Source organism: Girardinichthys multiradiatus, chromosome 22 (genome assembly GCF_021462225.1).
Source record: "Girardinichthys multiradiatus isolate DD_20200921_A chromosome 22, DD_fGirMul_XY1, whole genome shotgun sequence".
NCBI lineage: Eukaryota > Metazoa > Chordata > Actinopteri > Cyprinodontiformes > Goodeidae > Girardinichthys > Girardinichthys multiradiatus.
In genome coordinates, this window is record NC_061814.1 from 18,197,826 (window position 1) to 18,215,600 (window position 17,775).

The window sequence follows — 17,775 nt, forward strand, 5'->3', positions numbered from 1 at the left end:
TATTGGCATATAACACTGACATTTGTATAAGGTTGGAGCATATGTAGAGAGGGATCTTTAACCATTCCTCTTAGTACAATGTCTACATTGCGGTGGAAGAGAAACAGGCCAAAAACTTCAATTTTAGCTATGTCTGACCAAAGCAAACCATCCCCATAGTGTTTAGCAACCTTCACAAGTTTACAATTGATATGCATGAAAAGAAAATGCTTTTTCCTCACATTCCTCCAAACAACCTGACACTCTTTGCTGAAGTTTTTCAACAGTAAAATGTGGGGATATAAATATATTTTACCTCCCCATACCTTCCTCAGACTCTGCTTCAGTATGTCACATCCAGCTTGCTGTGCGTGGTGAAATAGCTCAGTGTCTCAGAGAAATGGATCCTTGCGTCACACTATATTTACACCCAAGGGAAACAGGAAATTACTGATTCCTAAATTCAGAGTTCCTAGAAATTGTGACAATTGTTACAATAATTTTTAAGGGGTTGTTAGCAGAATCAATAATTTTGCCTCAGGTGATTTTGTTCAAATCAATAACACTCACTGAATCAATTTACTCACATCGAACTTTGGATTTTACGTGGTTCTTCAGTGAGAGATTATGCGAAAGTACTGAAAATGAATACATTTTTATGTCTTTATATATCTTTAACATGGGTGCCCACATTTGTCTGGGTCTCTCAATAAAGTGCAATAGCACAAAAAAATACTAGCGACTCGTCTTTCATTGTGTCTTATCTTTTTGAAATGGCATTCATCAACATGATACCAAAACAAAACAGAAGACAATGAAAAGGAAGAGAAAAAAAATCTTATTTTTAAATAATAAAAATAAAAAAGAGTTAAATTGTAAGAGAAATACTGAAGCCAAGCTTGCTTGTGATGTTCATTCAATACAAAGATCTTCTACGGGTCATCTGTTTCCACTTTTCTAGTCATTATTCTCTATTCTTTTTACTGGTTACAATGTAACAAAGGTTCACAGGGAGCCTTTCAGAGCAATAGCAAGCTGTGACAAAGGAAATCCTGAATGCATTTTGTGTTTTACTGAGTTGTTATGTGCCAGGTACAACAGGTCAGATACAAATGCTACAGAGATGAATCAAGCATAGAGGCTGCTTTAATAGTTGCCATGGAAACTATTAAACCATAAGCTGCTATTGCAATCACGCTTACTATGTAGATAGTAATATTGCCTGTGTTTGTGTAATAAATAAAAATAGAGTTTCCCACTTCAGATAAGTATAATAGTATACTGCAATAGAACAGACAAAGTTATTTTTGATGTTTAAATGAATCATTTCTTTGAATTATAAAATCAAAGCACAATGTGTTTTTTTCTGCATATGTGTTCTACCCTTTTAGCCAGGAGCAGATCAATTAGTGTACTGTTTGCTAAGCATGCTGCCTGTGGCACTCCTGCTCTGAAATCAATAACTGGCTGAAACCCTGCGTGCCACTGAAGCATGACACTGCAAACAGAAAACACATACATAAACATTATCTACCTTTCTGTCTCTTTCTATTCCTCTGTTTTCTGCTGTCCTTCTTTTTCACTCCAACTTTAACACTGAGTAAGTTCAAGGGGTTCTGGGTGGTTTTACACTAAAAGACACTGAGACAAGCACATGGACAGTCTAATAAACTGTATCTCATCGGGCAGGGGGCACCCAGCACAGTAATTTACCTCCCTGGCGGGTTTTTTCAGTGGTGGATGACTGGAGAGGCACTCAACTGATTAACTTGCTGCAAGGTTGCAGTCAGTCACCAGTCTGCCCTATTGTATATTGGGGAGGAGATGACTGGAACAACTACATGCTCTTTTTTTTCTCCACATAAAGTGACTTGATTTTATTTAAAGCTCAAATTTGACTCACCTAAATAATAAAGAATTAGACTGAACAATGTTTGGACTTACAGAATAGCTCGGTGTCTTCCAGTGTGTCTGGGTAGCCTTGTCATTGTGCTGCATCCGTTTGTCCATCTGTCTTTCATTCTGCTGTAGTGAAGAGGCCCTCCTGTGGCGGCACTGACATCGAACCTGTCGTCCTTCATAGGTCTAAAACACAGAGGGGAAAAAGAAAGAAAGTTGTGCTCAAATTGCAAAAGAGTGGTTTAAGAAGCACAAGAAACTTTTTTATGTAGTAGCAAGTGGCGGAGCAGGTCCTGGCATAATTCTGGCTGGATTTTTTACCACTCTTACTTTCAAAAACGTAGGGTTTACTTAAATTGGTTTTCTGGCAGGGACCCGGTTTTTAGAATAGAATAGAAATAACCTTCATTGTTCCTTAGAGGGGAAATTCAGGTGTACCAGCAGCAAAGTGAAAGGATATTCCAAAACCTTAATATCAGCCTGCCTTCTTCATTCCAAAACCAGTTCTTATCAGTGTTTGGGATCATTGTCCTGTTGCAACACTGCTGTGTCCAATTTTCATCCATCTAACTGTTGACTTGAGGTGAAGTTAAAAAATGCGGATTCTATTGTTCCACCCACTTTTTGCAAACCCTAGGATTATTGGCAGTGAAACAGATGCTCTACATGATGCTACCACCGCAATGCTTGACCCTTGGTGCAGTGTTCTCAGGTTTGAAAACCTCACATTGAATTCGTAAAATCCTACAAAAGTTCTTCACGTTATAGTGGAAAAATAACACCATCTTCATCTCATCGGACCATCAAATATTTTCCTAAAAGCCTTTAGCTTGTCCATAAAGGTACTTGGAAATTTCAGTCATGTATGAAGGTATAAATTTTGTGTAGTACTTTCTTGGTCAACACTATCTATGTTATAGCTCATGCAAAGCTCCTTCCACAGTGGACAGTGACAGTGCGGTTCTAGCATCTTCAAGTTTAAGATCAGCTTAAACCTTGGAGTTTTTTGGGCTGTTTCTCATCATTTAAGCTGATTTACTTTCATCTGAGCGTAACTGTTTGGGTTAGGTGGTTTAAGGTTAAACACAGTGAGATTTTCCAGCAGGACAATGATATTAAACACAAACTAATCTTGGAAGGCTTCCTGAATGACCTCTCCGAAGACCTGACTTTAATCCTATTGAAATTTTATGAGCTACACATAAAAAAATGGTCAAATATCCAACCAGAATTATGACATGATCATGGCAACAAAATGTGTCTGGTTTCCCTACAGCTTGCTAAAAAAAACATTCACCAAATTTTGGTGGGGGTGTATGTCTATATTTGAGTCTATATGTATCATTTTAAACCTTCAAAGATTAGATAAAACTGCATTAATTCAAACTAGTACAGCTAATTCTTGTTTTTTACATTCATTGAAGTCATAAGTTGTATAATCATTTCAGTCTAGGAGAAGACCAACTAAACATCATCATTAAAAGCCTAAAAATAATACACAATTTATGCAGATGATGAATGTTTGTAAACTTCTGACAGACACTGTAAATAATAGCCGCCCTATGAATTGTTGAAATATGATGGAGCAAACATTCAGGAATGGTCTACCATCAAGTAAAAAACTTGGTGAAAAATGAACGCTGTATCAAGGAACCTATATCAAGCCAAGGTGAATGTGAGCCATAAAGATACTCATACCTTTTGTTGGGTTAGTAATATCTTCTTTGAGAAATGTCTTTAAAAGATAAATAGCTGTTTGTGTCACACAATACAACAAAACAATCTAGCATCGGATTTTGACATTTGTCAAGACTCCTCACACCCGCTCCATGAACTTTTTAAACGGCTGTCATCAGATAAACGGTACTGCCTCGTCGACAGCAGACCGCTACACAGCTTTCTGCATCAAGATGTGAAAATTATAAATTATTGTTAAGATTATGCATGATACATTTTTCTGCTTGCATTTATCTGTCTTGTGTTATTTTCTGTTTCTATTTTGTATTATTTGTACATTTGTTTTACTCTAATCTGTAATTGATACCAGAAAAACAGTTTATTCCACCATATTTGCTATACAATGAAATACAAATACATTCATTTAATCTGATTTATCTTTTGTATTATGCATCAGAATACATGTAGTGTGATGACATATTATTTCCGACTTTAGATACAGCATCAGCCTAATGTAAAAGAAAACCAGGAGTCAGCAGATTATCTAAGCTTTAATTAGAATTTAAGGACATGATTGGCAATTTAACAAGAACCATCCCAGTTTCAAAGAAAAATGATTACATGATAATTTAGAGATAATGTCTTAAAGAGTGTGGGAACTACTAGCTAACCCTGAGGCTGCTTTCGGTCCAGTAGGACTTTAATAACAATTTTCAGTTTCTAATAGTTCTGCTTTTCTCTCACATTTCCAATCTCAACCCTCCAAATACACACACACACACGCTTTGATCTGAAAAAGACATTTTGCTGTGACACACACCTCCATTGTTTTTCTTTCTCCATTATGTTGCATTCAGTCAGCTGTTACCGACTTCAGCCTCCTAACAGCTACTAACACCACACCAATTTCAGGAACAAACACCAAGACTTTGACTCACTAATTTAAGTTGAACCAGCAGTCTTCATGGACTCAAAAACAATCCTGCTTGAATTGCTAGTTTTTCTTGCCCAACCTGGACATTAAACTCTTTTGCCCTGTTCTTTGAGAACTAAAAAACATGTACATTTTTTTTCTTTGATTGTTGGGAGTTAAGGATGTAACAATATTATGCAGACTGAAGAGCTGTGGGTGGGTGGTTATCCTAATTGGCCAGACAGCATGTCACAGATAAGCTGGTCGGTCCTGCATTGACATTTTGGTATTTCTCAGTATGGCAGTGATTTGAATAATGTCAGCCATACATATGATGATTTTTTTTTGGGCTAACAGGAGAACACTAATGAATGTTAGAGTCAAAATCAGACAGAATAGATGTTGTTTTTAGGCATGAGCACCAGTGTGTGTAGGGGTACAGCAAATAGCCTTCATTTGAATTCCTACACACAATGAGCAGTGCCACAGTATGTCTTCTCTTGCCATTAGGCAATTAAGCAGCAGTCCTGCCGTACAGGATGATGCAATCATAGTATGGTTTTTAATGTTTTCTTTTTGTACAAACCAGTATAAACAGTGATACATAGGACCATTTATCTGACACAGATCTCCAAGAAAGACTGCATTAAAGGAGGAAAATGGCTGAAAGAGGAACTAAGTGATTTGTAGTACATGAGAGCAAAATAAAATAAAAAGTGTGCACTTATAGTCTACATGTTCTATTGACATTTAAAGTAAATGGGTTTTGAAAATGTATTTTTCACTTAGCTTGATTTGATAAAAAATAAAGTAAACTCATTTTCTCCGAGGGAGTGCCCAAGGCGTTCCCAGGCCAGCCGAGAGACATAGTCCCTCCAGCGTGTCCTGGGCCGTCCCCTGGGCCTCCTCCCGGTGGGACGTGCCTGGAACACCTCCCAAGGAAGGCGTCCAGGAGGCATCCGATATAGATGCCCGAGCCCGGCCACCTTACGGAGGAAGCTCATTTCAGCCGCTTGTATCTGGGATCTCGTTCTTGTGCCCAAGCAGGCATACACAAAATGTCAATTCTCTCCATAACATTTTAATAATTTCTGTGTTCAAAATAGGGCAGGACAACACTGTGTCCTGAAGTCTAATGAGTAAATTGTAAGTATATTAATAATTTAGTACACTGAGGCTCTGTCTGCATGATGACAAAAACGACTTATTGTGTCAAAAACAACTTACAAAAAATGTGTATTCACACAAGTGTACGCAGTACCACTGAAAATGCTGTAGTATGCATGTTACAGAGAAAGATGGAGCTGTGATCTTATCGTTTGAGAAAAGATGCATTTCCATCTTGGGAGCCAGTTTAAAAAATGCTTGTTTTTGGTCTCTGAAAACGCCGGATCCGTGTGGACGAAACACCTAAATGACAAAATACCTTTGTGGATACACCTAAGCTGGTCTCGTGTGCACAGGGCCTCAACTTGTATCAGTCCAGTTCATACCAACTCACCATTTGTTCCCGCTGATGTTGATGCTGTTGTAGCTGTTGGCACTGCACAGTGAGCAGAGCTATAGCCTTGTCTCTACTCTTCAGCTCCTCCCTGAGCACCTGCACTTCCTTAATCAGGGCCTCAATCTGAAAGCACACACACATACAGCATACAGCCATACTAATAGGAGACAACATCATGTGGGGGAAAACACTGTATGTTGATTTGATGCACACACCTTATTTGATGAGCAACATTGCAAAACCCCAGAAAAGTTTTGTACCTGTGACAAAGTGGCATTGTCTTCCGTCTGCTCACAAACATCTGCTGGAGACTCTGTTTCTTCAAGCTTGAAACAGAAAAAACACATGCAAACAAACAGATGCGGGGAGCAAAGTGAGCTGAATCAATTGCCTCAGGCATGCCTCAAAAACAATATTTCACAACCGTAAAAGTATCTCACTGTACTGCACAGATTTTCCACTGACCCTGAACTGCCAGCTACATATCAGAGGCACAGTATGGCATTGAATATTCAATATATTTATTTTACTGAATCTAAAAACTGTCCTCACCTTAGCAAGCTTACATAAGAGCAACAGAATTCGAGTGCGTTTTTTTGACAACAAGCCCGGACTTTAAGGTTTACACTCCAATAACAGTCTTTGCTTGGTAAAATTAGGAATAGGTTGTCAAAAATTTAAAACCTCTTGCCAGTTATATTTATTCAAAGTCAAAATGGAAGGCTTGAAATGGTATATTTTATGCTGCGAGGAGTCACAAAAAGGTTTTCAGTTTTTATCCTTCTGTCACTCAGCTGAGAGAAACTTTACTTCAACAGCATGTTAAACCTGACGCTCATTAAAGTTACATTTAAATTATGCAGCTAAATCACGCAAAAGTTAAAAGACCTCTGGCTCAAGCGGTTTGTTGCACAGTGTATGCCTTGAGCTCAACATAGCATGAAAAAAAAGGAGAAAGAAAAATAAGAAGAGAGTTTGATACGGGATAAAAAAAATATTCCACCTGAGGCAATGCAATTTAAGGGTTTGACTTTCTGCAGAAAGAAAACTTAAACCCCTGAAAGAGAAATGATTTAAGACAAATGCAAATATTGTTTGAGATGCACCAAGAAATCTGGCAACACCGAAATGAAAAAATCTGAACATTATCTGGCCAGTGAAAGCACCATAAGTTAGCAGTAGTAAATCAACAACAACACTCTTCGTTGTGGAAGTTGTTACTAAAGAAAAGAGGCTCACAGTTTGCTATTTTTCAGTTTCAATTGTCCAAATTGTCAAATTGAAGTCAAATGAGGCACAGAGATTTAAGACACTATTTAAAAGGAAATTATTTAATTCAGGCTGCAAGACAGCAAGAGAGAGTGAGACTCAAGGCAGATAATGAGAAGGCTGAAATGATTACACTAAAATTCCTCTGCTTTATCATTGTTTTGATAGTTCAATCTCTATTTGTCACAGAACATGTTGACTTTGGAAACACTGTCAACGATTCAAAAAATCTCTGTGTAAGGCTACACAAACAAATTGCAGTTTAATACTAACCACGCTAATCGTTTCTATAAGATGCTAAAGATAGCATAAACTGTTAACTCCATAATCTTTTTTTTGCTTTAAATAATAGTAAAAACCTGTTAAACAGCAACCTCTCTCTCACACACACATAGCTTGACATCAACCTGCTTCTAATATTAATACTAATGTCCGCTTACAGCAGGAAGGCAAGAAAACATATTTATAATCAGCACAAGAAATAAGGACATTTTTGTTTGGTCAATAATTTTTTATTGTATGCTTCTTGGCAATAAATCTTATCCCACTGAACAAAAATTTTATTTTCCTTTTAATGGTGCCACATGTGTTAGAAAATGCAGCTGTGATTGAGCAGGAGAGTGGCCATGAAAAACTTGTCAAATCCTCATTGGCAACACTAAACAGCTTTTGGTGGAGGCAGTAGGATGGTGTGGAGCGCCATCTACCTTACTAGAAATACAAGACTTTCCATCATAACAGGTAAACTCAGTGCAGAGAGGTATCATGATAAGATTCTGCCATCAATTTCAATCCCAAATCTGCACTCTGAGGACTAAACTCCATCCTCTCAAGATGTCGCTCACCCCCACAGAGCCGGGGGGAATCAGAGACCACCTCGAGAATTTAGTGGAAAGGATGGTCTGTTTCAGTTCTGACCTGAACCCCACTGAACACCTGTAGGATTGCCGTGGGTGTGCAATTCATACCAGTGATCAACACAACCAGATTGGCAGACTTGGGCATATAATGGTTCAGGAAGGACATGCCATCCCACAACAGTGTGTGACCAAGTCGGTGATGAGCCTGGCACTTTTTCTTCATGCAGACATGTCTTGTTGCTCTAAACTTCAACCATCCAATCAAATAACACCAAACAAACGTGAATAGCAGAATAATGTGTTAGGCATTTGATTAGGATATGGCAAGTCTTTCATGGCTGCAACCCACATGCTCACCCTACAAAGGCATTTACTTACAATTGTGGCACTATTTAGAAGGGAAATAACAGAACACGATTTTCCGCCAAGAAGCATTACTACAACATTGAAATAATTGACCAAACTTAACATCCCTCACTTTTTGTGTGATGTTTGTTTTGATGTCTATGCAACTGTGGTTAAACTAAGCCAAAGCATCTAAAATATATATATGGATCGAACCTGCAGTAATGTTTTGAGCCTGAGCAGTTGGTTCCTCAGGACACTGCAGTCCTGTGTCATGTCTTCGATGGTGGGTTCATCCAATATTGGTTTGTAGACTGGCTGCTTGCCATCAGACTGGATGGGCCGAGAAGGAAACCGTGAAGTCTTGTGATTGTCATAATTATTAAAGAAATGAAGCCTGAAAGAAAGAAATCCACAAGTTAGCAGGAATCGGTCACAATGCTGGGTTTAGTGTATTTTTTTTTTTTTTACTACTTTCATGTTCTTGTTCACTTTTGTTGTCAAAGCCTGACCAACCTGCTGTCATGGAAGGAATGATCTGAGCCACTCCAGCGGTGCTGTTTGCGTCGCTGACCCTGCTGGCCACCTCTGTCTGAGCGCTCCATGAGAGACATGCTGTCAAAGTCTGAAAGAATTTTGAGCAAGGGTGAGACAGCAGTAGTAATATACATATATACAGAAGAAACAAGAGAGAGGAAAGCGTGTGATGGAGTTCTACTTGGAGAAGAAAAGAAAAAGTTAGATGCAAATATAAGAGGATGATTCTCTTTGCTCTACTTTCAGGGGAAAAAACTCAGTATTAGGCCACACTTATACAGCTTTGTCTTAAACTATGACTGCAACAAAATTGACAGCTGAGAAAACAGGGTTCCCAGGAAATCAAAATTACCTTTGGCTTTTTATGTGTGAAATACTCAAATAAGCATGAAAGCAGATAAAGACTGCAAACCCCATTCAAATTAATTTAGGAGCCGTGTTTAACATACTTTACCTAGAGCGTCACCACATAGCACAGGAGCAGACAACCCGTCTGATATGTAGCCGTTACATTTCTGGAACTAAAGAGCCTTCAATGACTCTTTTTGGATCGGATAAAGTCCTTTAGAAAGAAGTACAAACTGAATAAGAAAAGTCCATGAATATAGATAAAGTCAGGAACAGACTAAAGAGAATCTATGCCTTGCCTATTTAACTGATGATTTGTTAAAAGGCTAGGGAAAAAGTGAGCCCAGCTCCCAGGCTGTCTGACCCTGCCTTTGTTGACGGCCTTGTTTTTCAGGGAACTCCCTTGGAGCTGGAGCTAGTAGGGGAGAGAGAGAGAAGGCTGTGGTGGTGATAGGGAGAGCAGGGGAGGTGACTGGTGAGTGGCCAAGCAAGGAAGTGGCCTGCTGGGAGAGTGAAGCTGTGTCCTTTCTCCCTTCAAGAGGGCTGACAGCTGGATGAAAACATATCACAAGTCCTCTTCTCCATTTCTTTCTACTTTTCCTTTTCCTGTTTTGTGTCAGAGTTTTAGGAGAGAATGCCTACCCTTTGCCACGTCTCAGGGCCTGCCCTGCAGACTGGATTTAACTGAACTCCTCAGTGTGTGTTGCTGTTACTTTGCCTCACGTGACACAAACTCTACCCATGACACAGAGGGCTATAAATATGGCTGCTACCCGAAAAGGAGTAGGAAGAGATGATGCTCCAATTTACATTCCTGCAGAGTGAACATTCCCTTCCTTCCAACCCTCTCCTGTTCTCAGAAATTAGGAGATGACTGTTTACATACAGCATATATGAGATTGCAAGTTTATTAGATATGTTCTAGGTTTCTGTTAAAGTAATTCAAAAAGCTAGTTTAATTCACTTTATTCTTGCTTTTGGTCAGCACCAAGAATCTAACTTGCCTAGTTTAACCTCTTAGGATTGGAGTTAGGGAGGCTGAAGTAGATTGCTGTTTGAACCAAAAGAAAAATATGTCTTTGCAGCTACATTATTAATAACCCCATTTGGTAACTCAAATATGGTCCAATACAATATACTGTCAAGATAAAGAAAAAGTAAATCACTTGTATGCAATTAAAGCGCATATTATCCAATTTGTACCAGGTTCTAAAATTATTTAACTGTACACAAAGGGTTCAAAACTAATTTTACCATGTAATCATTTATTCATTTGCCTTTACCTTTTCAACATTTTGTCACATGACAAAAACAAACCTTGCAGTATTTTACTGGGATTTTATGATAGAAAAACACAAAGTGGTGTATGATTTCAACATTGGAAAAATATGACACAAGGTTTTCCAAGTTTTCTCTCTCATAAGTCATTAATGTGTAGAACCACCTGAAAACTACAGCTGCAAGTGTTTTTCGTATGCCTTTACCAGCATTACCACAACATGATGCTGCCACCACCATGTTTCACTGTAGGGATGGTGTGCTCAGGTTGACCTGCATTGCTAGTTTTCTGACACTGTTTTGCATCTAGGCTAAAAAGTTTAATTTAGCTCTCATGTGACCAGAAAAGCTTCTTCCACACGTTTGCTTTGTCCCATACATGGACTATGACAAACTAGACACCAGACTTATCATGACGTCTTCTGAACAATGGCTTTTTTTCTTGCCACTCTTCAACAAAGTGTATAATTGATATTTGTCCTGTCAACAGACATTTCCAGTGCATCTGTGTAGCTCTTCCTGAGTAACCCTAGGTCTTCTTTGCTGCTTCTCTGATTAATGCACCCATGACCTAATCTTAGGTGAATGGGCATGTTTTGGTAGTTTTGCAGTTGTGCCCTTACTCTGTATTCATATGTATATAAGTATATTAACAGTGAGATCTTACATCTTGAAATATTGTGACATTATCTAATCCTGCCTTAACCTCAACTTTACCCTGACAGTCCTGGTGTGTTCCTTGGTCTTCATGCAGTTTGCTCACTAATTTTGAGGCTGTATTTGTGCTAGAATTAGTTTGCACACATATGGATGCCACTTAGCTATAAGGTATCTTCTGAAAGCCAGTTGGCTGCATTGGATTTTATTTAAGAGTATCAAAGTAAGGGGGATGAGCATAAATACAAACAACACTTTTTAAATTTTTTTTTTTACAATACAAAAGTGAAGACAAAATGGAAAAGTTTATGATAAATCCCAACAAACAAATATGGACATGAAAACCATAGAAAATAAAAGGATATGATTTCGGTTGTGATTCAACACATGTTTAAAGCACTTTTTTAAAAGGCCGGACACTACTGACATCATAAAAACAGGCTTTAGGACACAAAGCTCTAGCATAACACCAAGTTATTATTTCTAAAGTTTTTTTCTAATAAGGAGCCATTGGTGCCTTAATGCCCCTTTACAACTTCATAATGTACCAACAACAGCATATAGAAATGCTCTGTAGATTGAATTTCATGGCACCTAAAGGGAGCCTTGTTTGTCCAAACTAAGCCTGTCAGAGTCATTCACAGTGAACTAGTGCATTAAACCCATTAGCAATGAATCGTCAGGCTTCGAGACTGACAAAGGGAAGTTCATTTCCAAGAATTCATTATATTTCATGACAAGAAAAGGTCAATCCTTGCCCCTTATTTTCACTCTACCAAACAACATAATGCAACACAACCTCAAAGGGGCAAAATGATGTCAGCTCTGTTATTATGTGGTAATACTATGACCTGATTACCTTTAACACCCACAAATAAATTATTTTTTCAGTCTTAATAAGATGCTGTCTACTTGTTTGTATTTGAAAAGTGAAAATGGGAAAACTTATGAGACTTTGACAGACATGATATGAAAGTGGAAGTTGGTGATGGAAGGTGCAGCTATTAAGCTATTAAAGTAATCATGCCTACATCACACCGCTGTTGTCATGGGAAACATGTGTTCAAGCAGCTTCTACACAAGTGCACTCTGGTTTTCTTGCAACAGTAATTGTCAATCATGCACATCTGTGTGCATCTGTTCATAAAAACAAAGCGAGACAGCTGGATAAAAACACTGCTCCAAGTTGGCTGAGGAGAATTCAGTCATAGTCTGGAGTTGTCATTTGATAATTCTTTCCAAAAAGGCAAATATTAAAAGAGTGACAGGACATAATACACAGCAAGGCATCTATTAAACAACTTTAATGAATGTTGCTTTGGCAAATATGCACCCAAGGCAAAGCCGGATTCAATTTATTCAAACCATTATATCCCACAGAAGGATTCTACTGGAAATGGAAAGCACAGGCCTTGGCAGTGCATTAATTTACATTTATGATAAGACAGTTTTGCTGGAGGTATTCGCTTATACAAAAATAATGGACAACCTCCACAACAGAAACTTAAGTATTAATCATGGCCTTATGTGGAGTAATGACAATAACACCAGGAACTGAATTTGTATGTGTGTGCTGACCATGCAAGCTATCCTCTGGGAGGTCCACATCCAGCATGAGATCATTATCGTCCAAATCTCCAGTTCCCAGAGGGTCCAGGATTTTCAGGATGTCCTGCGAATCACAAAATTGTAGATAATACTTCATTACACAACAAAGTTGAGACACTGTGAGCACATTACAGTCATATTATTTTTCAAAGGTAAGATGACAAATGTCAGACAGAATACAGTGTTTGGCTGCAATTAATGAAGCATTGCAAGCATATACTGGCCACACTCCTCAAGGCTCCACACTGACATAATAGCATCACACAGTTGTTGATAATTCTCTACTGCACATCTATGATGCAAATCTCCACCACTTCCCAAAAGTGCTCAATTGAAATAAGATTGGATGGCTATAAAGGTTACTGGAGCACAGTGAGTTTATTATCAATATGGAGACACTAAGGTAATAAAGGGATGGACATTCTGAGTAACAACACTTGGGTAGGATGTTAGGCCCTTAAAATTTGCTGCTTAAGCCTCTGGGCCATGGCTTAAGGGGTTAAATATTGCTCAATTGGTATTAAGGGCTCAAGGTGTGCCAATAAAATTATTATCATTTAATTATTCTAACATATCGAGCCTCTCAGCCCAATGTGCTTTGACTACTGACATCAACATTTATTTTCGCCAACAAATCAGACACTTATGTATATTATAATTATTCCAGATCATGTTTTTTAACCGGCTGCACGGTGGCACAGTTGGTAGCACTGTCGCACCAAGAAGGTCCTGGGTTCGATTCCCAGCTGGGGGTCTTTCTGCATGGAGTTAGCATGTTTTCCCCGTGCATGCGTGGGTTCTCACCGGGTACTCCAGCTTCCTCCCACAGTCCAAAGACATGCCTGTTAGGTTAATTGGTCACTCTAAATTGCCTTTAGGTGCATGAATGAATGTATGCGTGGTTGTTTGTGTGTTGCCCTGCGATGGACTGGCGACCTGTCCAGGGTGTACCCTGCCTCTCGCCCATAGACTACTGGAGATAGGCACCAGCTTCCCCGCGACCCACTATGGAATAAGCGGTAGAAAATGACTGACTGATATTTTTTAACCCGTGGATAAAAATCCCAGTAAGTGAGCGGTTTTTGAAAGAAAACCATGCAACCATGATACATGCAAAGTACTTAAATGCTCAGTTTGAACATCAGCAAGTCGTGTTCACCCCGTCTAGATGCCTAGATGCATTTAGTTGCTGCCATGGGATTGGCTGATCCACTATTTGGGTTAACCAGAAAATTACCAGATTTACCTGATAAAGTGGCTGGTAAGTTTATGAGTTATATTTACTTTTGAAGGTCTATGGAATACAATTATTTTTTTTTTCAAAGAAGGGTGGCTGTAATTAACATCACAACTGAACATCAATAGTTATTTGAACACAACCAAATGTCTTTCAATTCCCAAATCATTAAGCTAATTAGCAACAATTTATATGTGGTTTCAAGATGATGCTTTTCTCCAAATAGAATTCCAGTATCTACTGGATATGTATATCAGAACAGGCTTTTCAAAAAATATCAGTCGATAATGAATGATATCACACTTCGCTTTGAAAAGCCGAGAAAAACACTTCTCATATCAGCTTTAATAATGCACAGTCTGACTTGTTCTGTAACAAATATTTCAAAGCTTCTCAAAAGTGGAGAAAAGAATCAATAGTTCAAAGCGTTATTTTTCCAAGGCCTTTTTTTTCTTCTCTACGAAACTAAATAGTTCGGGCTTTGACTAGAATACACATATGCAAAATTAGTCATTAAATATACTGCGGTTGTCACAATAACTGACTGGTGCCGAGACTTCAGACTTAGTAATGAAGGAGCAATTAAGGCAACATAATCAACAAAAAAAATATGCTTCTGCTGTCTTCCACATAGTGTCAGAGAAGACGTGGGTGGAATCTTTGTTTCTGAAGAGTCTGTAAACACATCAACCTGTTTTATCTGTTTTATTCCCTTTACTTCTTATTCTGAGATGTATGTCATCAACTTTACTTCAACCCTGTTGCTATCTTCAGTCTTAACCTTGTAACTCCCATCCTCGGGAGAAAACCTTTACGTTAAAGACAAAAAGTAAATAAACCATGATGGATTTCAAAAGATGCATTTTAACCTACAGAGACAAGAAACTACTGTATTAGTCTCTCACCTGCTTGATATTGAATGCATTTTGTTATTTTTTTTTATATTAAAAGTATAATAAAACAATACAGAGATAAGGTGCATGTGCATCATCCATATATATTTTAGTTATTTTGTTGTCTGCCAGCAAAGAAAGTTTATATATCTACATCTTGGCCCTACAATTAAAGATAATATAAATAAACAATAACTGAAGAAAAAAGCTTTGGGAATGTCTGAAATGTAATTTTAAGTTCTGGTTAAAAGTAAAATAGGACACCCCCACATTTTTTCTACATTTAAATGAGCTAAAATTACACATCAGCACATAACATCTGGTGTGAATCATAAGAACATAATTCCTCTACAATTTCAAGAAGGACTGCCCTGTTTAAACCCCAGATATATAGTTTGGTTTCATAATTAAATCGAAACAGCTGATCCAGCTCTTCAAGGAGAGGGCTGTAGCAGCTTATGGGTAAGGTAAGCGATTTGAAGAGGTGTTAAAAGACGTTGAAATCAGAAAAAAACTGTAGGAGATATAGTCTACAAGAACTGCCAACATCCAGGTCTGGTTATCCAAGCAAGTGTGTCCTGAAAGCAGACCACAAGATCCTAAAAGAAGTCTTCAAAAACCCTAAAATGTAATCACGTGCCCTACCAGGTTCTTGCTACTACTAATAAGAAAGTACATGCTGGTACAATTAGAAGGAGACTGCCCAAGTTTAACTTGTCTTGGGAAGTGTGCAACCTTTCCTCGCCAAAAATACTGTGAAGGGCAGACTAACGTTTGCCAAAAAGAATGTAGAAAAAGACCAGGGCCTTTAGATTCTCAAAGTCCTCTCAGAGAGCTCCTAACGCAGCCTACAAATTCTTGACAAGCACTCCTAGCTTAAGAGTGATTCACCTCCCTGCTGAGAGCAACTCTGAGCGAGGAGACGACAGAGATTTATATCTCAGTTGACCCCGTTGCTAGGTGTGAAGCTGTCTTCTAATAGCTGTGATTGGTTGTTGCAAAAAAACAACAAAAAATATAAATGCACGCCTAGTAATCAATGGAGAGAAATGAACCGATGACAGAATTTAGACTGAATTCAGAAATGTGTAAATCATGATGATAAAACTTAGCAAAAGTAAATGAATTGTCGCACAGCATCAAAATGTTTTAACGTAGCTTATTTACAAGGTCATCATTATTTTGATTTGCTTATGTTTACAGTTTGTTTACTCGACATGATTATGAAGTAAGATCCTTTCTTTTATGGCTCTTTGGATTTGCTGGTGATCTTGGTGCAGAGTGAGTTCTCTCCACATGCCAGTCTAATTCACTTATCTTTATGCAGAAAAAAGCAGCTATTTTATGACTGTAAAGACACTATTGTAACAACATTGAGGAGGTCTATTTCAATCAAAGATATCCAAAGTCATATTCTATTAATAGATTAGCAGCAATGTTTTTACATCTGCTATGCATTCTGGTTGTTTGAGAAACTTCTAACTGAAGGCTATAAATAAGAACTTGACTATGAGCAGTTTCCAATCATCCATAAAAAGCTATGGTGGTTTTCCAGATCCATTGTCTTTAATGCTAAAGATGTTTTCTGCTCCATCACACCTGATTTAAGGTCTTGGCATACCTCTCCGTGCTGGTGGTTGCGAACTGCTTGTACCTTGCAGAGAAGGACACAACAATTTGCACAGTTTCACTCAGATTTGTACAGTTTTTTCTACTTCCGCTTATAATGCGACAATGCCCTGGTTTATCTATTTAGAAGAAAACAAGATGAAAAGAAGAAAAGAACCAACAAGTACAACTGATAGATTTTGCAATAGTCTAGATTTCTCTAAAAAAGCAGTGGCCCTATACAACAATCTCAAAAGTGGAAGCACATTTCAGCATTGTGCTGGTTCATTAATTGTGAAACATAGAGAAATCAGCACTCGACTATTATTCAAGAAAGTTCAAAGTTCAAACTTTGTCTAGAACGGGGTGTCAAACTCATATCCCTGAAGATCGGTGAACTACAACATTTTGATGTGTCCCAAGTCCAACATACCTGAAAAGGCATCTAAAGGTTGCAGGACAGCGGCCCTCGAGAACTGGGGTTTGACACCTGTGGTCTAGAATGATTGAAAAATACAAAAAGAAATCGAGATATTTGAGAAAAATGTGTGAATCCTAAGCGTAGCTGTAGGTGGGCGCGCACAATTAGCATCTCAATTGTGGATGTGACACAAATTCGAGGACTTATCACCCTAAGCCATCATGATGTAATCAGCACATTACATTGAGACAATATTTAAAACTCTTTACCAACAAAGCCTAGTGATTCTTAAAGCTAGACAGTTTTCTCTGATTAATACAATATGTCCAAATTGCATACATAGGTATGAGAGCAGCAATAACGAGAAACAATGTTCAAAGTAGAACAAAGTGTTCCGAGAACAAGACAAAGGAATCATACTATACACAACGAAACAAGCAGTTTGTTTCAACTGAAAATTACACATTGTGTTTTGTAAATCTGGACTCCCTGCAGTGACATTGGTTATTCATTCTGGAAAGGAATACAGCTCAATATAATTACTTTGTTTTAATAGATATAACAGTTACTGTTTCTCCATCTACACAATTTCAATTTCTTCACCAATCACTGATAACTGGCAACGCACAAGAGTTTGACTATACAATTGGAAAAAAAAAAAAGAATTGAGAAGGCTCAGCAAGTTATACACATAAGGAAAGTCAGTATCAGACAGATGCTGAAAGGATCCTCTGTATATAGC

At 38.1% G+C, this 17,775-nt stretch overlaps 1 protein-coding gene across 4 annotated transcripts in view; it reads right to left on the bottom strand.

Annotated features, from left to right (window-relative positions):
• Positions 1-17,775, bottom strand: part of ccser2a (coiled-coil serine-rich protein 2a) — a 62,363-nt gene that overhangs the window by 20,903 nt on the left and 23,685 nt on the right. For all 4 annotated transcript variants that reach the window (XM_047351574.1, XM_047351576.1, XM_047351575.1 and 1 more), the window contains exons 4-9: positions 12,845-12,938; positions 8,963-9,071; positions 8,663-8,843; positions 6,233-6,298; positions 5,970-6,095; positions 1,924-2,064 (exon numbers count right to left, since the gene is read on the bottom strand). In XM_047351574.1, coding sequence (XP_047207530.1) covers positions 1,924-2,064; positions 5,970-6,095; positions 6,233-6,298; positions 8,663-8,843; positions 8,963-9,071; positions 12,845-12,938 — 717 coding nt within the window. The remainder of the gene's footprint in view (positions 1-1,923; positions 2,065-5,969; positions 6,096-6,232; positions 6,299-8,662; positions 8,844-8,962; positions 9,072-12,844; positions 12,939-17,775) is intronic.